The sequence below is a fragment of the Opisthorchis viverrini genome (genome assembly GCF_000715545.1).
Source record: "Opisthorchis viverrini unplaced genomic scaffold opera_v5_135, whole genome shotgun sequence".
Classification (NCBI taxonomy): Eukaryota; Metazoa; Platyhelminthes; class Trematoda; order Opisthorchiida; family Opisthorchiidae; genus Opisthorchis; species Opisthorchis viverrini.
The window spans coordinates 1318813-1345865 of NW_008751792.1; the positions used below are offsets into that span (position 1 = coordinate 1318813).

The following is a 27053-nucleotide window of genomic DNA, read 5'->3' on the forward strand; positions in this document are numbered from 1 at the left end:
AGCGACTTAACCGAGTGAAATATGTCATTTGGTTCAAGGAACCCTGAAATCAGGGTTGGGCTGCATCCCAAGAGAGACTGGTGAAGTTGAGTTATGCGGTTGACATTGCCCCGTTAGTCGATGGTCATCAGGCCGGCCAACCTACGACAAGTGAGGTCTTCGAAGTGGTGCCTCATTTCAGAAGGCATTTCACAAGCACAAAGTTTAGAATATTACGTCAGAATTTTTGATCTTCTTGTACCCTAGTGAATCCCCGAAGAGGATCTCAGGGTCGCTCATGTTATATTGCTCTGGGCGATCGCATCAAGTGAAGTCAGCTCGGCAGCTCTATTTGCCGAGTTGTATCACTTGTGGCATTGAAAAATGAATTCGCTGGAGGCGGAAGGTAAGGTACACAAGACAACCGCAAGGGTTTCGGAACTTCGTTCTTTCGACTTTTCGATCAAACGTTATAATTTCGGTGCATTTGGAGCAAAGTAGTTGTTAGCCAGCTGCAGCATGTCCGCAACGAAATGCTGCGCAAGCGAGTTTTGTTTTATAAGGCGAGGATAAAAACTACACACGCTTCTGCTGATCAAGTTATGCATAACTTTCAACTTTAAAATCTAGTGGTCGTGTGTGATGCGCGATGGCATAGCACCGCGGTGTACAAGCACTTACAATCAATGAGTGTTGTGGAACCTTCGGGTTGCTGGAAATCTTGTAGTGTGACTGACCACAGTAGCTGTCACTTAATTGCCGTACAATCCGATGAATCTGTCCATTCTTGCATGTCCGGGTCGTGCCAGGAGAGGTTCGAAAAGGATGCCGGGTTTAGTCTGTTGGTCACATCTATCCACACAGTTTAACGATGAAAACAGGAGCTGAGGTGCTCGTCAAGTAGAAGGTTGGAAGTTGGACTCAATGACTTGCAACTTGGTGAATAGTGTATTACAGTGTATAACAGGGCACTTTCAGCTGATCCGTTGAGCTGGACAGTTACTATGTTGGTTAGTATTTTTACTCCTTACTCAGGTACTTCGTTCAGTTACCGTACTTTGTTTAGCTCACCATAAATGCTTGCGTTTTGCACTCTATGGAATAGTGTTCTGACTATGCCATGTCTGAAAGCCTCAGATGTAAGAACTTGAAAATTGTGTATTTTAACCAGCCCCACTTTTTCTGTGATAGGTAGTGCGTCTTTTAAGCAGTGCGCCTTAAACAGCTGATCTCAGCTAATGTTCGCGTGCTTCAGATAAGTTAACGTGATCACCATCAAGGAGCTCAGGAAATGAACTGAACTGTTAATTATAGTTTGAAATGCAAATGATACTAACATGGCGGCGATTCCAATATTATTGAACAGTTGATATTCCTCCTGACCACAGGCCACTCATCCAAACTTGACCAGGCACCTGGAGTTTTGTGGATTTCAGTGAAGCATCGCCATGCATACACAGTACATTCATTCAACTTGACAGTGATATTTGGATAGCTAGCCTTTCTTGAATATAATTAAATGTATTTTCCATTGTGGGTACGATGCCCCCACATTGCGTAGCAGATTGACGAATGTGAACGAGGTACTGACATTTCGTTAAAGTTGTCCTCTCACAATATTGGTCAGGAGGAATGTGGAGCTACCAATTTCGGTTTGTTTCAAAGCTGATGGACGGTGCAGACACCTTGTTTCCCACGGTCTTTAATGAAGATGTAGGACAGTTCTGAAACTAGATCCCCAACATCCCTCTTCCTCTGCATGTCTTATATTAGGGCTAGTATTCAGTATATCCTACGGATTCAATGCCACCGATGATGATCAGGCTACCCGGTTGAATTCACATATCCTCTTAATCGAGCAGGCATACGCTTGTGTACCATCTTTTATTGTAATTTAGCACGCATTCTGGATACAAACTTATCCTGATACCAGTAAAATATTTGGACATCATTCAGAGCGTGTTAGAGTTTCAGAGTTTGTTCAAATTAAAACAAGCAAGCGATTGAGGTTCACAAACAAAACGGTACATGCGCAAAAGATCAACAGAAGTAGAATGATATGACCCAAATCTTAGGCAGTACCAATCTAACCGGAGCGCATCGGGCGCAGTGCGGTTGAGTCGTCAAGGGTGTAGCAATTTCGCGGGGCTCCTTGGCCGCACTATGCTCTTAGCTGCAAAACCTTTGCAAGCGGAATGAAATCTTGTATGTCAAAATGTTGCATTTTGTTGCCTATGTGCCCAAACCAAAAACCATCGTAATCTACATACTCGAGGAAAAATTCTGGTGGGATGCTTTCCTTATTATGTGGGGCTCAAAAGTTTAGACTGGTACTCTGAACTCAACCGCTTGTCTTTTCAATTCATCAGTGACGCGTCGTAGCTTTCGAAAATCCGATTCTACTAGCGAATACTGAACGCCAGATTTCGCTATTAGATATGTGCACTAGAACAAATTCATCGGTGGTTTTGGCCCAACTACGAACAAATCTCGAAACAGTCTATGAAACTTTCCTTATTCAGACCGTTTTTGATATCCACATGTCTTCCAGTTTCCGTTTGCTTTTTGGAATACGGCAGTTCACGTGCCCTGAGTAAAAAGGTAAAATGCTTGTTCTGCTAACCTATACGTTGGTTAAAGAAACAATAAATTTTGGGGAATAGCAAAAAATACTAATACATGATGAATAGAATGAAAATACCAAGAGGTTTTCTGGCTTCAAGTAATGCTTCACGAAAGAAACCGTGCTGCAGTTGTATGTGAACAAACTTCTTACAAAATCAGTCACTCAGTTTAACAGCTATAAACCTTAGACACATTGGTTCAAGCTGCTACAGTTTCGATCAACGGAAAAACGAACAGTGTGGAACATACAACCTAGCCTTAGAAGCAACGACATGATCACTGAGTTCGAGGATTGGGTAGCTACCTATTGAACGTGATAGCTTTGATGGACGAGTGCTACTGACTGCGTGATTGCGCCACTTCTGCCAGTGTCATTAAGCATAGGCGAAGTGAGTCCCGGGATCCCCATCCGGGGAAGCGACAGTTGCCGTCACAGAAGCTCCAAGGCAGGCTAATTGGATTTATTGAAGCGTAAAACTAACCTTGATCCTGGCAGTGATAAGCGACCTTCTGTCGAAAGATTTGATTAGGATATCATCTAAATCCGGTGGAGGTAGGATTCCTTGCTCTTCGGCTGCTGGAAGCGTGTAGGATTCGGTAAGACCGCCGGTCAAATCATCCATTGCATCACCAACGAGACCAACGTTCAACGCTTCGTAGGATCCGTTCAGTCTGGGTGAGAGGGAAATGAGTAAATAAAATCTGTAATAATTCTCATCACCCTACAAAACAGTTAACATTTCAAACTTTAACATTTGTGGTTAATCATGGAAATTGTGAAAATGACCACAACATCCATGTGGCAAAACTGATGCTAATCTGTATGGGCTATTTGTGTGTGTGTGTGTGTGTGTGTGCGAATGTTGACAGGTTGCGAACATAATGTAACCCAAATTTGAAGATTCTGCTTGGATTGAACGATAACACTGGATCCAAGGTTCTACCCTGATGACATGGAGGGGATAGGGCGTGTTCCAGTGTGGCCAGAGAATTCACCCATCGGGGCCCATACGAGTGACGCTCAAACCATTGTTGATTGGGAAGCATGTGAAAATCGCTGGTCAAAACAAATCAGCATTCTTCGAAAACGCTTCAAAAGTAGACAAGTCGTTTATCATGTTACATCGCCTTTGGCGTCAAAAAGGCATTTCACGGAGTCTTAGGTGTCGTGTATACCAGGCTGCATTATTGTTGTATCATTGTGAGATATGGCCTCCTCGGACAGATGATCTGAGTGTTGCCCTCCGTGCCTCCTTCCAAACAGTGCAAAGTGGACATGGCAGGATAGCGTGAAAGAGTTTACAAAAAGTTTGGGCATTCTTGCTGTGATTCGCCTTCCATAGCCACAGTACCGCCTCCCTTGTGCTTGACTGCACGAAATGGCGGCCAGTCGATTTCAGTGACTGTCAGCTCTCACGTTCTTTCCAGGTTGTCTGATTGAGCGCTTGAACATATAGGAACATCACATGTTCGTGGTAAGCTAACACCAGGTCCCTCTGTCCCGTTTTTCGCTTAAAAGCTCTACATATAATTGAACGAAACTTTGTAGATGTTCGGCAGTGGAGCATCAGCGTCAACAGTGACGTCTCTTATGATGATGATGATGAGACATAAAGGACCTGATGACACAATGACACGTACCTATTTGTGTTTCTGACGGGTCCATTTCCCAAGCTCTGTTTTATTACGAACCGTAAAAAGTTTGCAAAACAGGGAATACACCTCGAGTAGTGTGAACCTAAGCTGCGTGACAGTCCATCCATGCACCCATTAGTCCCGTAGACTGTCTGATCATCAGGAAGGGGAAAGTACTTGATGGTTTATGCAACATAACACGACCCGTTGGATCACTGTCACTGAGTGCGTTGTCGATACCGATTCGGGAGGGAAAGTTAATTGTGACTTTATGGCACTAATCGGGTGAATTAAGTGTCAGCCAATAGGATCTAATCTGTCCCGGGGTTCACATGATCCATGTGTGACGAGATACTGTATAAAAAACAGCTGTAGACGATTGAACAGAGCCATAAGGTCTCCACGTAATCACTGGAGATACTCGTGTAAGTCTCAATAAGCATAAAGGCAAAGAACTAAATTATCATTGTTCTGAACATGATCTTTAAACATTTGGCTTTTTGTGACGACCGTCTAGGTTTTTCGTTACCAATAGCCACGGAATTTATCACCGAGAAACAGGGGGCTAAGTCTTTTTTAAACAGGCTTGCAAGCTGTGATGGCTTTGTTATGCTAACTCAAAGATTTGGTGGCTATCCCAATGACGCTAGCTTTAAGCCTCATAGAATCGCACCACAACCACTTAGGTGTCTCGCCAATGGTGATCGGTCGATGTAATCTATTAGACGAAGTTGAAAAACAAAATAGGTATATCTAGGTTCGAATGGCGCAAAATGACGGAACTGAAACAAAACCCAAAATCCTGGTTGCACAAAAAATTTCTTGTTTTCTCAATCCGGTCGCATTAGTTTAATCGATCTTCATGTATTAAAACTAGGCCGTAACGATCATCGGAATGTGCATGTTCGCTTCAACGTGGAAGTAACCCGTTTTTTGTCCTGTCTGCATTGAACTCAGGTGTCCTGCCATACCGTAGCTTGTTTTCAGGTCACCCGTACACCATAACGACCGACTACTGGTTACAACGCTATTTAATCCTATCGAGATTTCTCCAGTAGTCATAAGGTGTCAGCGGATGAACCTAATTGAGTATGCAAGTGAGTGAGCGTCGCATGGAAACACAAGGTGTGTTGAAAAGATGCTAATAGTGGATGAACCTCCAGATTTGGACAAAAACCAAAATTACCATTAGAACGTGCTTCATCTGAGGACAGAAACACCATCTTATGGAAACCACATACACGAACTACTTCACGTACACTACGCCATAACCAGTGTGATCTAATCAGAAAAAAGTGTGGTCATGCGCCTTATGGTGATGTGACGTTTTGCGTGCCTTCGTGAGCCATTGAGATATACGGGAAGGGTGTCCGTGCGACATTCACTGAGTTTCTCGAACGTGGTTGGTCAACGGTGAGAGGTCTGACCACCGAGGTCTCCTGGTCCTCCAGGTTGGGGAATAGAACATAGGTAGCGATTTGTCCCATAAAAATGGTCAGACAGCGTTGAATTGAGGTTAGGTTTTTGAACCAAAAATTATGGTTGAGTATCTTAATCATCTTCCTGTCTAAATGTGGGTACTCTGGCAGTATCACAGGCCCTGTACAACCATAGTATCCACAACTAACAAAACTACAACAGTGTTGAACGCTGACATTATGCTGCCTATGATGGTGATGCTCATCAGCTAGGGTGTATTGGGTGTCCCCGAAAACCCAGAGTGCTTCGGTAATCTCCTAAATTGCGGGCATCGACTGGGGCCACTCTCTGAGTCACTCCTCGCACGCGACTTTGTTACTGACTACGCACGTGAATGAGACCGTTTCAAATGGGTTCATCTTGAAGTGGCTTAATGTGCTGCTAATGAAAACTAAAAACGCCAATCGTACATCACAAAACCCTACCATTCTAAAAGAGGATCTTCGGATTAAAGTTACCGAACACCAACCACTTTCCGTACAGTTACGTGAGCTATAAATTTGGCTTTACGTGAGCTTAGCGCAAAGTATAACCAGTCAAAGTGTTCTGTGTTGAAGCAAGTTCACGGAAGCACACAATCGAAATACACCAATGACCAGAGATTAGGGTTTTCACCCGAGGCGTGGAACTTCCCCGAAACCGTGAAAAATGAACAGCCATGCAGACGAAAGACGGATGGTTGAAATTTTCAGTGGAGACCGAAGAAAATGTGACAAATGTATATGTTCAATTTTTGCTAGCCCACCCATCGTCAATCGAGTGCGGTACCATGATCTAAGTGGTATCATTTCCACGGGTATCCGCAAAGAACAGATGGACTGAAATAAGCAGAGTGTGGAAGTGAACGCTTCCCAGTTTATTGACACGGGTGCGCTAAGGACGTATATCATTTTGGGTCTTGCAGTCCTGAAGACTATTCGTACTTACAAACGCGCCTGAACGGGCTCGTGAAGTAGTCTGAGGATCGTTACCTGACTCTTAATGTAACAAAGTGTTATTCTCAATAAGTCCGGGCAAATACAATGGAAAACAAGCTATGTAACTTCCTATCCCTCAGTGTCAACGACGTTTCCTGTTCAAACAAAGTAACATTGACTATGGATCAAATTTGGTCTCCTCACAATTAAGCAGTATTCACTGAAGTCCGATAGCTGGACTTTAGTCACTCAAACCATGGCTGTTTTCTGGACCACTAAGGGCATTGTTCCCATGTCGTGTTCTCCGGACCCATTGAGCCTCCTGAAATACGCCTCCAGACGCCGGGGAATTTTTCCAGGGCTGACGTTATTGATTTTCTGGTCGGGAAACACACTGATTCTCCCAAAAGCCCTCCTCTTATTCTATTTTGTATGTAAACTTTCAGAATTATAAAACAGCACCAGACTTCAAACTGCCACCTGCCCATACTCGGACCTACTGCACTTCTCCTCTGTATGTTGATGATACTTTGGTAGTGGATTACTTGTGATAAAAAGAAAACTTTTCGCATGATTAAACTTCCCGTTTCCAACACGTTTATGCAAGCACGACAGAGATTACGGTCAGTTTATATAAGTTAGGTTTTTTATGCATAATCAACAGATAATCTCATTCTTCCTGCACTGCAACATAACCCTCAAAACCTGACTGCGTGGATGTGCACGATAATACAATGTGTATTTTGTTTTGTATTCTAGACGATAGAAAACTAGTTCGACGAAGCCCACTGTGACTGGGAAGGAGTATCACCCAAATGTGACCGTAAATCGAATCGTTTTCAAATCAAATAACTACGAGTCGACACTCAGGTCCTATTTGACTTGTCAGTTATTTGTGGCAGAGTAAACAAAGTGAGTTAGAAGATAAGAAACACTCCACACTAAATCCAGACTTTTGGACCAAGGAAATACAGGTGCGAAGTCTGTCACGACAAACAGGGTTCGTGGATGATAAAGAAAATCCAGTTGTGGGATTGAAGCTGCTAGTTACAGGAAAACTTGCTAAAATAGGATATCAGGATTGGAAGCTGAAAACAACTGTGGCCAATCGATGCAACCCAAAATGACCGAATAAACGGAATAGAGCATCCGTACTATGATTTATTCGTCTCTCATTTCAACTGGGGCCCACTATCATCAATGATTCGTTCTGTGATCTAATTTTCTAACGGGACAGAAACAGCTGGTACATAAAATGGATAAGCAGGTGTGAAGTGGAAAACGTTTCTGCGAGTTGTCTCCCCACTCGGTTAGAGATAAAAACATATGCTCCTGTTTCCAGCCCCTCACAGATGGTCATTTATGGTGGAAAATAAATTCCAGAGGTGCTGATGTGCACACCCTGTCCCTCTTATAGCCTATAAGGGAAGGATAGGCAACTGACCAATTTCGCTCAGTAAATGGAATTGAACCAGCGAATGCATCAATACACTTGACGATAACCTCTAATCTCTAGTACCCTTCCGATGTAAACCTGCCATGCCACCTAAAGAAAGCAAAAGGCTGAGATAGTATCGGGGTGGCCAAATCTATGCGGGAGCAGTCGGAATGCCAGGGTTGGGTTCGAACTATGAACCTTCCAGTCAGTAAGTTTACACTTTAACCACCAAACTATCCCCGGGCGTTTGCAATCAGTACTCCTGGAACAGACAAATTCTATTAGGCGGACGTTGCCCGAAAAACGACACGGTCAAATTTCGCTGGACAAAGGGGAAATTGTGGCGTTTCTTGGCGCATAGAGAATCCAGAGTATCCCAGCCCCCGTGCTTCCTTTGGGTGGCATGGCAGCTGGGCACCGAAATGGAGTTACAACCGAACGATTTTTTCCCTTGGTCAAATCACCCTCAGCCGAGGAGACCAGGAATATTGTACAGCTGTTTCATCCTCGCTACAATGCGTATTCGATATATCCATGGGAAATTTCGAACCTGCAACCTTTCGGTCAGGAAACTGAACAATCCACTACACAACTACGCGCAGCCGAGCAGTGATTTGAGCGGGATAAAGCACTACCAATCCCGCAGTGATACTACGCACATGACATAGTCTAGCTTCAAATCTAGGGTTCATCCTGCGGTAGAAAAGCACTCAAGCAGCTTTTTTGTATTGTGTTGGGTGACTGATAGTGCGCATCTGAAAGGTTTATAACAACGATCGGCTGTCGGCTCTTCAAAATGGCTTCCTGTTGTTGCTCTTTCTCACAAGACCACTCTTCTCACGTGCGTTTATGCCCCTGGTGGTTTGACACGCAAGCAGAATAGCTGGCAGGAATAGTCTGAACCATCTCAGGGCAAGAATACAAAGTGAACAAACAAAAGTGTGCATGTTGAGAAATCACGCCTCAAAAGCAATACGCGCCAATCAGTGGATATCGTCGTCCTCAAAACTCGAATATTTTTAGCTAAGGCGGCACCTATAAAGGAACGGATAACAAGTGGAATAAAACAGATAGTACCTGGTAGGTATGGTCAATAAAAGTGAAGCAGAGATTCTGTAAAAATTCACCCAACTAAGACTCACATTAAATTACCTGAATATGTGACCCTACGGCAAATCAAATTTGTCTAGTTGTAATGAAAACATTCGCGCCATAACCTCAACGAGGGTTTGCGTGGCGGCCACGGTGGCATTTTCTCCATTACAATCATTTAGCACTTTGGAAATGTCAGCGCTCTAAGCGGGTCCGATTTTCTTTCTGTTCATTAGGACAGATGGAATGCTAATGATAAATCCGTTGCCTACGGGAAATCGAAATCTGGAATAGATTAACAACCAGAGCTTCCTGAATTCGGACGAAAAAACTCCTAGATTTCAACTTTTTTCAAGCTGTTCCGTCTGAACAAATAAGGCCTGAGAAATGTATTGGGCGGCCCTTGTAAGGAACACGTCTTTCTAGTGGAGTGGATGGTCTAGAATCAAGGCACCTAAACCCCACTTGGACCGGCTTTTTAAATAGCATTTAGTTGGCGAAGTTGAGATCTTATGCGAAAATGTCGGGACTTTTTATCATGGAAATGTGGATCTATCCCGTTCCAACGTGCAGTCATGCAACCACATACAGACCCTTGTTGGGGTTACAAATTACGGCTGTATGGAATCACATTCAATCGCCGGTAGGGCAGCACGACTCATCCACACCCATACCAGTTGGTTGACCAAATAGCAAACCAGAGATTGTTTATCTGTTCACCGGGCTTGGGAATGCTTTGCACTCGCGTCGTTTTCGTGTGAAGAGACAAGGTCAGTTTTTGATTGGGGGGACCCAATGTACTGACGGAGACGGCTTCATGTATGGACAGAAACAATCAAACCCCCCCTCTGTAATATCCTGAAGATTCCCAACACCATACGCACAAATCCCCAAAGTACCGCTGCTATAAATTCAGGTCATTTTGGGCAACGCCTATCTAACGAGACTTTCTATATTGTAGGCATCGGAAGTAACGTGCGGAAAACTCACTGAGGCAGCAAACATCACTTCAAGTACATTGGCGTCGACGCATTTCGTTGGGAATCAACGACACGGGGACTGAGAGACATACAAGTTTGGTATAATTCTATCTAATGTTTTGTAAACACGACACAACAGCAATAACAGTTAGACTAAAAACGATCCCGGAAACTGATGACAGCAATGACATTTGTTTTTTATTCAGTATAAAACTAGACATGGATTTCCAAACAGACATTTTGTTTAACAATTTTTTGAACAATCAGCGTGTGCATTCACGAACACTTGATTGTTACGTTGTGCATCGCTGCGACGCATAAGCTTAATCTCCTTGACCGGGGCAAGCAGTTCCATGAGGGTGTCACTGGATAAACAGACCCAATCTCACCTTACATATCAAGCGTGCTTCGTCCAACCACAAACTGACCATCATCAATCGTGTTCTTGCTCCTTTTTTGAATGAGTAGTACTTGGTCGAAATGGAGCAGATGCTTGTTGCTACAATGACACTATTTCGGCGCGTTGGGTGGATTCCGTATTTTCGATGGCGATTTTGTCCTTTGGGTGAAGCTAATCTATGCTTGGAAGCTGAAAAGCATTGTCCAGCTGCACATTTTTTATAAATACCATGAGCAGCGCACCTCAAGAACCTCGAGATATCCGAATGCGCAACCTCTCGCTGGTAGCTGAAGACGAAGGCGTTCGACCACTGGCGGATGATCAGCAGAAGGACAGGATACAGTGCCATTCACGGGAGCCATCACACCTACAGACGAAATCTTCATTGAAAATTCCCAAAATTCCTCACATCCATTACGGTTTCAATACTTCTCATTGATTTTTTTGCAGATCAGTAAGCTACGGTGGTGGGTCTGAATGAGTAAACGTCAAGTCAGGTATGTCATCGCTGCTTTTATGCTAAGTGCCCAAGCTTCACTGAAAGGACATATATCGCTGGTGTGGGTGAACAGGGCCCAACCAAACAGAACAGAGTTAAAGCTTCAGGTCTTCAGTGGGTTTCGGAAACCGAATGATATGAAGTTGAGATGCATTACGCTTCAACCACTGGTACTCATGCTACGAAGTTCACTTCCGATTAAAAATCTAGATATCATATCGACCAAGTCAAATGGGGTAATTCAGTTCCGTGACGGAATACACCACTCATGAGATCGCTGAAAATTCTCCGACAGCCGATGAACATTTTCGCGCTTTTTTGAACTCACAAAGTAGTTGCAGTCCGAGGTTACTTTTCTGCTTCGTTCTACTTGAACCCAAATCGTGCATAATTCGCGAACTACACTCAGTTGTGAGCCAACATGGCTTTAATGGGAGACTCAGCTAAATTCTTCAGTCGGATGCGTTCATTGCTTGATGGAAGCTACAGCTTATCTTTAAATGCTTGTCGTGCACAGTGTGGCAAAATCTAACCAGGCATGTTTGAACAGATCACGGGAACACAATAGCCCGCTGTAATAACGGACTGATTTATGTTTCAACTTTCTGTTGCACAGTATTATTTGTAGAGAACCGGGACAAATTGTTTTAACTATTTCTTCATCTCTGAGGAACTCCAGTCTACAGGCAAATTATTGCTGCATGAATTGACATGGTCAATTCCCTCATGGTCCAAATCCAAATAAATGGTTGCCTGGGTGTCCTTGCTGAATACCACGCCTGACTCCAGGTCCACATCACAGTGATACAAGTGATACAAGTGCAACACTTCTTCATCCTCGGGCTCATTTTTTGTGATTGTACTCTTTAGTTCGAGGGTTTGATGGAAGATTTTGAAATTTAACAGTTTTTAGCTCGAGATAGCTTATTACTTACGGCGCGAACTTACTCGCCGGAAGGATGGCGGTTCAAACCCAACTCTGGACTACCTCTGTCTAGGCATGGGCAGTCTGACAGCATCTCAGCTCTCGTGCTTCCTTCGCTTGGCACGACAGACAGCTGAATGATTACATTATTCATTATTTATTTATTTATTTATTTATTTATTTATTTATTTATTTATTTATTTATTTATTTATTTATTTATTTATTTATTTATTTATTTATTTATTTATTTATTTATTTATTTATTTATTTATTTATTTATTTATTTATTTATTTATTTATTTATTTATTTATTTATTTATTTATTTATTTATTTATTTATTTATTTATTTATTTATTTATTTATTTATTTATTTATTTATTTATTTATTTATTTATTTATTTATTTATTTATTTATTTATTTATTATCAACCCCGGGAGACCTGACGACCTGTCAGACTTCACAGTCTGTGGTGGTGGGGACATCAAAAAGGCAGTGGTTCATCGGTTTCTCCACTGTTACACGAATAATAAACTAGTACCAACATTGTCCACTAGCATCTGTGACCATATCAAAGTGAAGCTGATTCATGTATGAGCGCACAGGTTAAACGAGCTATTCCCAGATCTCTCTCAAAGTGGTGGTGAAGGGACAGGGTCGGGACTGAGATCCCAGCACATTTACTTCACGGTGGAATAGCGTTCAATATGCTGTACACCCCTACGAGCGGGCTCTGTCCACTGATGTGGAACATGCGAAGACGCTAATTGATATTTGCCCCGTTCATCGCTCACTTTCGTACGCATTCAACAAATTCATTTATATGAAGGTGGTCGGTGCATTTTTTTCATCACAAAGTAGGAAATAGTCTCCATTCATTCGGTGACGAGTGTGGTACGAACAATCCGACACACTACTGTGTGTGCGCGAGTATTAAGAGTACATTCTCGGGAATTAAGTATATCAAGATTATAGCACTTGTGACGGTCCAGTTTTCGGCCATCCTTTGTGTGAATTTTAGGCACAAGGTGTGTGCTACGGAAACAAAGCACTGTAATTAGTCGGAGTGGTGAATGAAAGTACGGGGGTAAAATGTTGCAGTGAAAGTTCACAGTTTTCCCATGGGGGTCAATAGCACCATACAGATTTGTGAAGGGAAGTGAGGTGTTTTTCAGTGGCCTTCTTCGATGCGCAGCTGGCATGCAACCAGCACGAGGAATAAGATATTGCCAGAAGATCCAACCCCAAACGGGAACCTCCTGGTCAGTAAGTTCGCGCCCTAATCAATGAGCTACCTCAAGGCCAAGGGAACTCAGACTGTGTGAAGCACTTGCTTGTTCCAAAGCAATTACGTTCTGTCGTGCGTACCCGAAAATCAAGAGAAGACGTAACTAATTCATCGTAAACTGTCATAAACTGTCATCAGGGTCAGAGCATTCAGATTGAAGAATGGGCATTACCACTTGACTATCAGCAAAACGTTGCGAAGGCATGATAGTACCAACAACGAGAGAGACTCTGGGTGCTGAGACAGCTGGCAAGGATATCAAAAGTGTCCTTAAAAACAAGTCCCATTAAGAGAAGAGCGGTTACAACGATGGAAAATACCGCAAAAACTTGTGCATGCCGTTTTCGATCTACGACTTCTTGGTAAAGCGACCCCGTGTCGCCTTCCGTAGGAACTGACCCGAGTACTCGGGTTGGATCCCCTGTTTGATTGTCTGTGGTTTGGCACGCAAGCCTATCATGAAACATTCTACGACAATCTGGAACCCACCTACAATTAGAAGTTCATGGCTCCTGCAAACATACATGGAGGTATTTCATAGATGCCTTCCCCAAAGAGCCATTGCTAGGGTGTGTCAGCTTGAAGAAGGACGCAATTTACAAAACAGTCTTATGGGGTGCCGCGTTCCGAGGATGCTCGAGCAAAAAGTGTTGCTTTCAACATGGTTCACGTCAGGCCACCGACAATCAACTATCTACCCGGAGTGCAATGTCTATTCAAGCGAAGTAACCTTGCTCGACACAGTTCTACAAGTGAACAAGCGTCCGCCGATGTTAGTTCCATGAACTGGGTGATTCTCATCGGCAACAGCTAGACTATAGAGATGACACTATAAGGTGCATCATTGTAATGTATCATGGGTACCGGTCTTATTATCAGTTACCAACGTTTTTTGAAAGAACATTCGTCACTGTTATCACAGTTGACCGGTCAAAATCGTGGCCTTGAATATGGGATGATACATGCAGGGGTGTACTTCTTCTTAGAAGTAGTCCTTTTTGGAGGCAGTCTGTGATTTTCAGTGCAAATAAAGTTGGTATCGACCCTTTTGTAGGGAACAGCGTTCGGGGACTGTAACTAACCCAACTTGAAAGCAAGCCAGAGGCAAAAACACACCCAAAACCAGAGACCACCACATTTGGTGAACAGTGAAGTAAAAGTAGTTGGTTAGAAGGCTTAACTCATCCTGATCAAACCATCTGAGAGAGGACAAATTTGCTATGCTTTGTACCAGCCTTGTTGACGAGTCGGATTTTCCTTTGGACAGAGAAAATGTATTGTTTGCTAACTTTCACTTCCAAAAGGATTGTCGTGACGTAAATGGGACGAAAGGGAGGTGATAAGCTGACAAGACATGAGAGCAATTGTGAAGGCTATTTTTAGATGGGAAACCACAGAAACCGTGCTCCAGACTTGACATGAACGACTGAACACAGGGAAGGATTATCCATGACAGTTCGGTTTGTGGACAACTGGCGAGAAATGTAAATGCATCACAAAATAGTCTGGATGATTTTTCATCAATACTCTGCTGTAGAAAGCCCAGGACAATTGGTGTATTGTAACGAATGCAATTGGTTATCGTCGTATTCAGTCGATTGAGTGTGGGGAACAAGTAATCGTGAAGCTCACTGTTTCTCTAGGTGACTCATCTTACGGATGTATTTACTGAACAAATGGTCACCTGGTCAAACAACGTATCTAGGCTTTGATTATGATGACGGTATTCCGGTATTCCATAGATATTGATATTTTAAAACGGACACCATTAGCGAGGAAAGTCCAAAGTGTTTCCCATTCAGTGTACCACATGTATGGAAAAATGACCAAATCACAACCTCGCAAGCCCAATTCTCAATTCAGGCCAAAATTCACTCACGGTAAACGCTACAAGTGTCAAACTGCGCAAAAAAAGCGGTCAAACTAGTCGAATGTGTAGAGCAAAACTCAGACAGAGTGGATAAAAGTCGCCCACGGCTCTTTGAAACCGAGTTTGAAATGAGCACGATACGCGCGTGTCAAAAACAACTATCACCGATTGCAGACTGCTACGTCCCATAAAAGAGCACAATGGGAGTCCTGTTGGAGATATTCGCAGGAATTTATGTTCTGTGTTAATGTATGACAATTACATGTTCCTCTAAATAATCTACAAAACTGCGTTCGTGTACCGCAAGCTCAAATGAATACCATCACTTGTATAATTTAAAAAGGAACGAAGAAAGCGTTCGAGGAATGAAGTTCGGTAGATGTTGTCGTGAATGAAATGAGAGGTGACGGTACAGGAGGTCCATGTCCTGGACTGGACCTCCAGGTTGCAACATATGCCCACTGTCAGCTGAGCTATTAGGATCGCACTCTGTTTCACCGCACATCTACACGATGGATTATCACCTAAGAAGGTCAAGCCTAAGATTCACGTAGATATGTACCAATCAGGATACAGGATGAGAGACCAACCAATGAAAGCGCTCGACCGAACGGCCAATCGTGATCGACAGTCAGCCTCGGCTAACAGTACATATATTAACACACAGGCACCACTAATCAATGCAAAACCACCTACCCAGCGTTATGCTACACTCGATTCCTAACAACTCACTAGTCACATCACGTCGATTGGTGACGACACGTTTGCAAATGATTTGCACAACTAAGTGAAAAGACCGTCGAACACCCATACTACTTGAGCTGCCAACATTCTCTTCAATAGCAACGTTTGCAAATGATTTGCACAACTAAGTGAAAAGACCGTCGAACACCCATACTACTTGAGCTGCCAACATTCTCTTCAATAGCAGGTTGCCAGCGCATTCAGCGGGGGGGGGGGCGTTCATTCAGAGGTTTGCTGTTTATTATTTGGGGCTCGTTTCAGGGGTACCACAAGGCCGTTCACTAGGGTTACAAAGAACCGGAAAGTTCCTGCGAACATCCGGTTGACAGAAGCCAGCGATGATCGGGCTTGGGTATCAATCTGATGGAAAATGAAATGCAACATTGTTCTTACAGACCTTTCCAACCACCTTAATCCTGTAATATGCCCTTGTTATGTTGTGCGGCAAAGTGAGGAGCGTTATGGCTAGCGATTTGGTGAACCGGTGGCTACTAAGAAATCCACATCCGGACCTGGTGGGAGATCCCTACGAGTTGCCATTTTTAAAAGATACTGAGAACAAGCTATGCTGGAATTATAGCTAGCTCGTTCCTCAAGATCCCGACCGAAAACACCCAGTGATGAGTTGCTTTGACCCAAGCGTTTACTTATGCTGCCGTATTCCAGTAGGCAGAATTCCTCCTAAACACAATCGACTGTAAACGAGTGTCCTCTCTGTGTATCTTAGATAAGGCCTTTCTACATACATCTACTGTATCTATTAGTACATTAACTTTCTGAGATATAGACATGGTTGTATGGCAGCAAAGCACCAGTGTTGAACACCGATGTTCTAATGTCCACGATGAGGATGCGTGGAGCTGCGAGGGTTGGAGTTTCCTTATGATTGATTTTTCGATCAGTTGGATGCGACACTATCAATTTTGATTTCTTGAACTGACTGACAGAACTGTGGCAAGCACTTTTTTTCCAAAGAGTCCTGTTTTATTCATTGGGTAAAGACATGAATCTTCGTCTGACTGAAGGAATACGAAATGATTTATTCGACCCAGCACTTCCATCGTTTTTTGATAATCCTCGTTCAGGCAACTTTGTTGTTGCACCGGTGCAGACATAAATTGGTGCAAAATGTTTACCGATTTCGCTTAAAGCCAATATGTATGAACCCCAGATTTTGCAACAAGCTCACTTGATGGCACACGGATTTAAAATGTACTTGTGTGATGACGTCTTTCTTTGGATGGGGTTAGACTTCAAACCAATATTTCCTCTTACTGCGGGAGGACTAACAGGAAATAATTATTGATCAGTTTCAACAGTTCTTCCGGTATTGAGCCGCTATGGACATTGAAAGAAGCACAAGAGTTGGGATGCTTTTGATTTGCGCAAGCAGACACGGGAGCCCGTCGAGATACCAGGGTTGGGTTCGAACCAGTCAGTAGTTTCTCCCTTATCCGAGCTCAGCGCGAGGGAAGTGCCCGTCTTAGAGATTATGGATGGGTTTCATGATGTCACTGGAGTAGAAAGACATTTCGGCTGGAGGTCTGATGTTACACAACGGCCCCGCTACAAACGTTCTCAAAGTTGATTCTGCAGATAAGAAGGAAGCCGTTTAGGAGACCAGTAAAATGATGCTGAGTTTCAAAAACGCTTTCCACTTGTCACGGCTGGCTTTGAGATATGATTCGCAATATTCACTGGCAAATTTGATCTACTCGGGCGGTTGAAAAACTGTGCTGAGAAGTTCGTAGAGTAAACATATCTATCGTAGAACTGAATTTGATTTCGTAATGCACTGATGAAAAATGCTTCGACATCCCACGACCGGTTTTGCTCTTCTTGTGGCTAATCAGGTAGGCGCAGTTCCCGAGTTTCCGTTAACCATATGTTCTACTTCAAACCAGATTGCACGAAATTAGCGATTGTTTCCGTTTACTTCCTGACCGTTGTATGTTGCCATTTAATTTTGTACCTAATCCGTACTGATGCAATGGAAGAAGTCGGCCCAGCGTTTTACATTCCTTAAAGGAAGACTTTTCTCTGCTTCACCAGACCTTGGTTAAATGAACTCATATTCACGGAATATACTCATTTGTGAACCACTTTGAACGATAGACTCACCCGGAACCCAGCTAAATCTCTCGTTTGTGATGTTTCTAGTCGAGATTCAGACGAGAGATTCAGCTGGGTTCCAGGTGAGTCTATCGTTCAAAGTGGTTCACAAATGAGTATATTCCGTGAATATGAGTCCATTTAACCAAGGTCTGGTGAAGCAGAGACGATGATATTTCAGGCGAAAAGTCTTCCTTTAAGGAATGTAAAACGCTGGGCCGACTTCTTCCATTGCATCAGTACGGATTAGGTACAAAATTAAATGGCAACATACAACGGTCAGGAAGTAAACGGAAACAATCCATCGACGTTTGTGAAGTGGTTTGACCGGCATCGAAACGCAAGGGTTTAAAAAATTATGCGAACTCCATTTAAGAAGATCGCCTGTCTCTCACACATTGTTGGCAATAACCCATTTCAGAAGTTACTGTGATCCTCCAAACTGCGGCTCAGAAATGAAACAGTGGGTGCTCACCAGCGCGTCATCACAGCACAAACACGAAAACCGAACTCACTAGTGAAGCGCGGAGAAGGAAAGGGAGGGAATTTGCCCATAAAGATTCACATCTGTGCGGACAATGATGAAGGATAAGCTGTACCTTTAACTAGCGTTAAAACTGATCACATTTGAGCATCATACAGCAAAAGAAAGCCATCGGCGGGATTGACACAGCAATCTTTGTGAACGACACCCAATATACAGCGACAAACGAACTTTACTCAGGCTATCCATCCAAGAAGCGTTTACACACACACGAATCATCAAGATAGCATCATGGTCCCAAGCCAGGACCCGCAGCTCACACTCTGGCATTTCACTTTGCCACATCATGAATAGCCCGCTAATAGTCCATAAACCCTTCAATGGCTTTTTGCTATGCTTTAATCAACAGCTCAAAAGATAAACCAATCCAGAGGTATATGCTTTCAATCGGGTAAACCCGAGTGCAGTGAACGTGCGGAATACCTTGCCACGTTCTCCCCACGCCTGCAAAAGCGTGCGCTTTGCCTAAGGTATTAGCATTGCGCATGCCATTAAAATTGGTTTGCCCCATGTCAAATACCCCCAAAATGCCCAACGAAGTAAATGTATTAGAGCAAGAGGGTATATGGCAAAATTAGAATACATCGTGCATATCTAACACGCAGCCGGAAATTAGAACGCGACCCATTTCGAACCAATACTGGGACAAAACGAAAATTTGCGAGTAGATTCCAACTACACACAACTCAGACAGAATGTGATTCAGACGATAAGTGATCTCGATTCAAACAGCCAAACAGCAGTGATCATACGACCCACGACTCACAATTTGATGAAGAGGCCGTTTGTCGTGTGCTTCAATTGCCAACAAGATATTTGTCAGAACACAGATGGGTTGACGAACATGTTTTCGGCAAGGTCTTTTCAAGTCATACAGTTGTAAAGATTAAGAGAACATTATTTAAAATAGTTGAATGAGCATGGTGTAAATGGACAGGAAATCGAGTGAGAGACGATATTGGCTACCTATCAAAGGACAATTAGTTCACGTCACCAATAGGATGACCTGAGCTTGTCAGCGCGGGAGGTGCTGTAGTTGTGTTCAGGACAGGGTGCAATGTGTGAGGGGAGGTACAACACCCGAACAAAGCGTTTTTTGCCGACAAAGGATCGGGTCGCGATGTCGTATGGCGATAGCTTCAGCCACTGCAATTGTGCGTTGCTGTACTGATCTGGGTTGATTGGCCGGCGCCTCGTAACCAGCGCGGAAGCGTTGGCTGGGTATCACGTTGTGTGCAGTGCCAGCTAAATGTTGTACTACAAAACTGGTTATCGTCCTCCTAGTTCCAGAAGCTAGCCAGGGATTGTGGATTGTGTTCCCCTCATTCTTTGATCGAGTTGCCTAGTCACGCGTCCGATGTATTCCAATAGGTAGCTATTCTCGTCTATCACTCGATTTCCTGTCCATTTCCTGTCCATGCTCATTCAACTATGTTGAATACTGCTCTCTTAACCTTTGCAATTGTATGACTTGAAAAGACCTTGCCGAAAACATGTTCGTCAACCCATCTGTGTTCTAATTATAAGAGATTTGTTCTCGTTCGTTTTACCAGTGCACAAACGTTATTTCTGGACATAGCCAAACAGTTGTCTATATAAACCCCGACTCATATGGAGTCTGTAGTCAGCTATTCATAGCCATAAAATGCTCAGCTCGTTAAAACCACTTGCACTATAAATAGCCGTCTGCCTGGCACAAACAACAGTACCGGTGAGAGAGTTACATCGTAATAAAATATGGATTAGATGTCGGTCAGAAAATGTGGGCTGCCTCTGTAGGGTTTGGAAAGCTTGAATCGCAAGTGAATGTTCCCTTAATGGCTGAAAGGATGTGGTGTTCAGACACCTGCAAATCTACCAGAAAAGGTTGTTTATATGCCAATCAGTAACAGTCGTAAATGAATGGGTCGCCGCACCACTTGAGACAACATCTATGTCTGATTAATACGACTGTTCATTAGTCAGATGGTCGGAGTTGGTTGATCTGTCAGCAATCCGTAATGGGACTGTATTTAACAAGTGCTTTTCCACTGAACACTTGACAGTTTATTTGGCCAGCGGAATCAGTGTGGCTTACTTTTGGGACGCATACACTGGGTAGTGGTGCTAATGGTGGTGGTGTACGTCTGTAGACTTAAACGGGTTGGATGGAAAAATACTCCCCTCAGTCTGGGAAATCAAACACATACGGCAGAAGAGTAAGCGATGGCTTTGTGCGACAACGAAAGGCCTGTGTAGTCGTACCAATGATTGAGCATTTTGCCCAAGCGCAATAAAAGAGTTCAAAGGAAGAACCGGAATTCAGGTGTGTGTGCAAACGCTGGTAAAGTTATCTGTGGTGTACACGTGTAATGTATGATGCGCCGGCTTAGTTCCAATTGATCTTACAATGTTGGACATGCAACTTCATACAGTCGGTATCCGGCCTTCAAGTGCGGCTGTATTTGGGGTCTGGTTTTCTCCGGTATGCATCGATGACGAAAGAGTACTACACTCAAACTGTCACTCCGTGTTTGAGTAAAATTCAAACCAGCGGTCGAGTGACCAAATGTGTATTACAAAAGCTAATTATGAGCATTCGTGGGTTCCTTGCACATTTACAGTGATGCGGTGATCAAAAATAGCCTTATTTCTTGGTTAATCATTTATGTGACTTAAGATGATCGTCTATTTTGGACAGTAGTTAAATCTTCGCATCCCTCCGACCATTCAAACACTTGATGAGGTAAAAGTGAACTAACCTTTGCCAACCAAACACGGGAATCCGCACTAGCTGGAAACCGCATTTCCGAGGACGTGTCACATCAAAGCGATTGGAGATGGACATGGCTAGTCAGTCAAGAGGTAGCATCGTAGTGCCACATCTCTGGATAATGTCCAACCAACTTGCTCCTAACATCCAATTTCAAAGGTATGCGAAACTGTCGGTACAGCACAACTTCCAAAGAGAAGCTCCCGTGTAAGAGATATTTTTGCTGGCATGGAAGTTTTCACTACTATCTCCTTCTTAAGAAACAACCCCCCGAGAACCAAATAGTATCCTGTCTCGAATAAGGACTGATACACTATTCAGAAGGGGGCATCACAACGTAAATGCTCAACGACATTGATTCAGATTCATTAGTTGACTGTCACTAAACAGCCGATATAAAAAGAACCACCACGAAAGTAGCTCACCACATCAACAGACTTTCCTTCACCTAATTGAAATTAGTTTGACAGATACGCTGACACGATATCTGCATGCACTTCCGTTCGTTGGAACATGTCAGTGTAGTTGTGACACAGAAGGATGACGGAAAGCGCGGTGACTCAAGTTAAAGGTAGAGTTCACAGCAATTACCAGTGTTGTAACTGGGGCAGTGAAACAGTTAGTTTCGCGGTCTTAATTTGAGTGGTACGAAACATTGACACGTACGACAAGGGATGACGATCACGACGTTCCACAAATACGTCTCAGCCTGGGTATGTTGACGTTTAACAAGTGGAGCAGAAAATTCCATTGAAGAAACATCATTTCTCGAAAATAGTCCTATTCGGGTTCAACTAGAACACAAGGTTGGCGGAAACTCGGTGATTGCGCCTACCTGATGAGCCCCAAGAAGGGCACAACTGGTTGTGGGCTGTCGATGAGTTTTCAGCAAGCTTGTGAGTAGTTTCCTTTGTGAATATCGTGCCAAGTGAAACATAATGCGGCCTGTGTGCAGCACATTCAGTTGTAGAATATCATAAACGAGATTCTGTTGAGTCTGTCCTGAAAACCAAATTGATTTTCAAATGATTCTATTAATCGAAAACATCATAACTGTTTAGACATCCAGTAAAAGTAAGAATGAGTTCGGGGCCAAACAGTGATGTGTTCAGACTACCAGTCGGAAGTCCCAGACTTCCTGGATTTCGTGAAATGCGCACTGCTCATGATTTCCAACAAGGATGAAACAGCTATACAGTGCTTCTCGGCTTTTCAGCATTAAAAAGCTTTGCTAACAGGACAACTGTCCCATTAAGATTCCCAAATCTCACACTACCGACGTACTAACGCTGACTGGCAACCCAACAGACAGAAAAAGGATCCCCCTTGTTGATCCGGACAACCATATCCGGATTTCGAGCCCTCATTTTCATGACCGAATTTCAAGATGGAAAGGTGCACGCAAAGATTTGTCAGTTGTGGTATTAAAGCACAAAACTGAAGGCATGGTGTCGACGAATTACACATCGGTCGGCTGGGTAAACTAGGAGAAATGAATGTGTACACTTGTATCCCTTACTTGACAGGAACCTCAGAAGATGCATATTTGAACCAGGCTCGATGCTTGCTTTGAAGCCTTCGTTGAATTTAAAACAGCTGGATTGAGAAGCCGTCAATTCGGACAATGATTCGTCTCCTAAGGCATGGTTCAACCAAAAGGACATCCTAGAGTAGGTCACCGAGTTATCAAATTGGTTCGTCTGATGCACGATCAAGTGTCTCAATCATCGATGTGCGCGCACTGCCGATACTTCAGCATATGGTGAGGAAATTGTTTCAAGTCGATTGCCACGACTGATGGACAGATCACTGACCATCCATTGGTGCGGTCCACCTTCCAAGATTTCATCCACGTTGCTCTACCCTGAGTTTGGTTGGGGACATTGCAAGAGATGAGGGTATATCTATGTCAGGGGTGTCTGTTCTGTGGGTTTCCAGATTGCCTGACCGGACGCTGGAATGTTTAGGCACCTCAAAACGCTTACGATAGGTTGCGATTAGATCCCTCCTCCATCTAATCCTTTATTTTCACTTTAAGGCTCTGATTATAGCTAGATATACTTTGCAGAGGATTAGCTGACAATGAGGTGACACATCTGAGCTGTCAATATTTCGACACATTACCAAAACCAAACACCGATTGCAGGTGACTCTTCGCAGTTGTTTGAGAGAGAACAGGTGACATGCTTTCCGCAGGAATACAATTCCTTCCTTATTCATCCAGAAATATCAGGTATCTTGTTATTCTGAGGATTCATCGGATGGCAATTCTCCCGTGCATCCACATACGTATAACATATCGGCGTAGTGTGCAGAAATCACCCAGGCTGGCTTGAACATTCTTCCACATTTCGGAAACAGAAAAAGGATCCCCCTTGTTGATCCGGACAACCATATCCGGATTTCGAGCCCTCATTTTCATGACCGAATTTCAAGATGGAAAGGTGCACGCAAAGATTTGTCAGTTGTGGTATTAAAGCACAAAACTGAAGGCATGGTGTCGATTTCTATGGAGATCGGTTCTCAGAAAAGGATCTTCCAGGTAGAGGGAGATTGCTGAACTCAGTGCGAGCTTTGTACTGCACTGCATACAAACGACTTTCCATGGAACCCACCAATGTGAACAGCCAAGGCTGTAAATCACACTGGTGTGGTCGAATGCTTTTGCAGCACCTTGAAGGGAATCAAAGAAACCTTTTATTGACGAGATAAAGGGGCGACTACATCAAGTTCTAGTTTCACTGCGCATAAGGATCATCTTCTGTGTTCTAACCGGATTTGATCGGTTCTTCAGGTAGTCACCCTATACAGGACTACTGTGAAACCTTTCATTACACTAGGCTCCGGCCTGCAAATGTGGTCATTTGAAAGTGGAACGTTTTCGCAGCCTTGAAGCATTCATTCAAACAACTGCCCCAAGACCTATCGTTGATGCTTTAAAAGACCGTCATTTGTACTTTGTTCAACATTATTTCAAAAGTTGTTACTCCATGTGTCGGTGATCATCGCCATAGTTACTGAACTGCTGTGGATGTATAAAACCATCACCTGGAGTGCTGTAGGATGGATGGGTTTTGCATGAAAGAGACTAATGAATACATCTGTTCTGAAACAGCGTGTATACATTCAGCAAAACCGAAAATGTTTCCCCACCACATTGAGGTCAATATACAAGGCTATCCTGAGTAGCTGACTCAATGGCCTGGGTGAACGACAATCGATAGACAATTAATTACTTCCACAACCAATCGCCATAGCCAAACCAACGAATCGATGGAAAACCCCTTTTTGGCCAATCCGTGCACATTTCGCTCCCATTAGCAAACTTAGTTTGCCTCTGGAGAGTTGTCGGAGATAGAGCGGTGATAAATTACACGCACCATAATTATCCCTCATTCGACTCACTTCGCATAGGCTTTCTCCAACAGGGCAGGCCAAAATTCTGTCATTCGACCGGAATGCACGAACAAGGGTTGCCCGCCAGGACGCACTGGAATTCGATCATCGATGATCACCTCTTCCCAGTGACCGAAACGCCAAAATCGAAAAGCAAATATGCCTGCGTACCATTCCGGTCGAAATGACTGACCAACGGGGATGATGCGACTAAGAAGGTTCGGTTGGCTGGATATTGCGGCCAGAGCGGCCACAACCCAACAATCGCCTAAATGAAGGAAAACAAACAAATAACGAAAGTTGTACCTACATCTGAAATCAGTAGTACAGGTTTCACGATAGTTCTACAAGACTGCACAGTCCAAAAAGAAGTTTCCAATTCAAAAGTGTGCTATTTCATTCGAGCCACCAGGTTCGAATCAAATACGCAATTCGCCACTAATATAAGACAGCATCGATGGAAAATTAAGTTCACTTGCAAATTACTCTGGTATTAGCGACTGACTCGACTAAATCCTTCGATTACGATGTTTCGCAAAGTTTGGTATTTAATTAGCACCTAAGGGGTTGTGGACTAGGCCTAACTGATGAGCCCCAAGAACGAAATCAGAAATAGCCTGCCGAGAAGTTTTCATCAACTGTATGACTAGTACATTTTGTCACGGAAACAAAACACGATTATTCCTGGATATTTGATATTTTCACTAAGTGAGGAGGTCGTAACCGAGGATGTATCGGACGCAGTAAGTTGTCAGTTTCCAAATCCAAAGTAGCGAAAAATGGAATTGGCTGAACGAAAATATGCAATGCTTCGGTCGAGAAAAATGGACCATTTCTAACTACACACTGTTGGCTGAACGGCTTAAGAGGCAACCTTACTCTTGGTTCGAAACTCTACCTCTGCATCTCGACCACTTCTGTCCAGGCTTGGATAACTTAGCAGTATCTCGGCCCGTGGGCAGCTAGATACCAAAAAGGTGTTACAGCTTTTCACATGAAAGTCTTTCTGTTGACAACATGCTAAAACTAATAATCAAGTTTAAGAATTCTTAAAATTATGGCCATTGTTATTCCACATCTTGCTGTTTGAACAACATGGTCGCCACACACAGTTTACTGTTGCTCCAACTGTCAGACGAGCTTGGCGATGTAAGTGTGGATATAGACAAGATTTCACCATGTTACTTACGTCGCATTTGGGAAGACGTTTTACAAAGAATAGCATTAATGTGACAAACAAGTTGTATAAGATCACCGTACTGCCTCGAGCTGTACCTAACTGAGAAGTGACAACTTTTCAGGGGATTGCATTGCGTAAAAATTTCAGTAGGCACGTTTACACATAGGGAAATTACACAATGCCTTGTCATCCAATAATGTTAAATTTCAGTCGCCAGCTTTTGCCCTGTAAGCGAAGTAAGTCGACAAGCACCGTATGGTTGCTTCTTTATTGTCGAAAATGACCGACAGTGCACACCTCACGAAGCTCTAAGGATAATCAGAACAATAGCCTTCTGATTAGTGGTTGAACCGTTCAGCTATGAACGGTTGATCATAAGTATAATGAACTTATGGGTAACTAAGGAAACTCAGCTGTTCTGATGAGTCCCGATGAGGTTTGAAACAGCTGTACAATGCATCTGGACTTTTTAGGAAAGACTTATTTCACCCAAAGGATTACAGTACAAATGAATGTCTGAGCCACTATACTAACCACAAACCATAACCTCAGTCCTAGTAACCGGAGATGGATGATTGCAAATCTTCACTCCACATCTAGTCACTAACACTACACCGACCCATCTGCCGCAAAAGTTCTTTGTATATGTTTCAACCAGAGAATATCACTCCAACAACCACTTGCCAATCTCCGTATCAAAGTATATGCTAGCATCAACAGTGGACGAATCTGGTGACCTGCTAAACACAGGACTTAAGGTTGGCATCAATACCCATAGTACATGGTTCAAAGGTCACGGCACATTCACACCATAAAGCCTTCAGAAAGTACAAAGGAAGAGCTACGGAAAAACACACATACCCAACTCTCCCTGTCGTAGTTCACCCAGTTTGGCCCCACCTTCGCTAATAAATTCCGGTAGTGACATTTTTCGCGGAGCAATACCAACTAAGCCACCACCGCTTTGTGCTGCCACAATTTCACTCGGGCGCATCCAAACAATGTGACATGGTGGTCTTTGACTGTAGTACAAGCTCGAGTCGTCCGCCGGAAACGTAGCATCCGAATACGGGTGACCAGAACGAAGGGCTTCTGTGCGAAGCTTTTCAAAGTTGAAGTTGAAGATGTACCTCCGGCAGGAATAAAATTGGCGTTGTTCCTGGAACCCATGACTGAGGGACTGGGACTAGCCCCTTAA

General features: G+C 43.5%; 1 protein-coding gene across 1 annotated transcript; it reads left to right on the forward strand.

Annotated features, from left to right (window-relative positions):
- Window positions 1-363: 363 nt before the first annotated feature.
- On the forward strand, window positions 364-27053 carry T265_06538 (hypothetical protein; the record flags this gene model as incomplete). The annotated part of the gene is made up of 2 exons (XM_009171821.1): window positions 364-385; window positions 26884-27053. The coding sequence occupies 2 exons, from the start codon at window positions 364-366 to the stop codon at window positions 27051-27053; spliced, it is 192 nt and encodes a 63-aa protein (XP_009170085.1).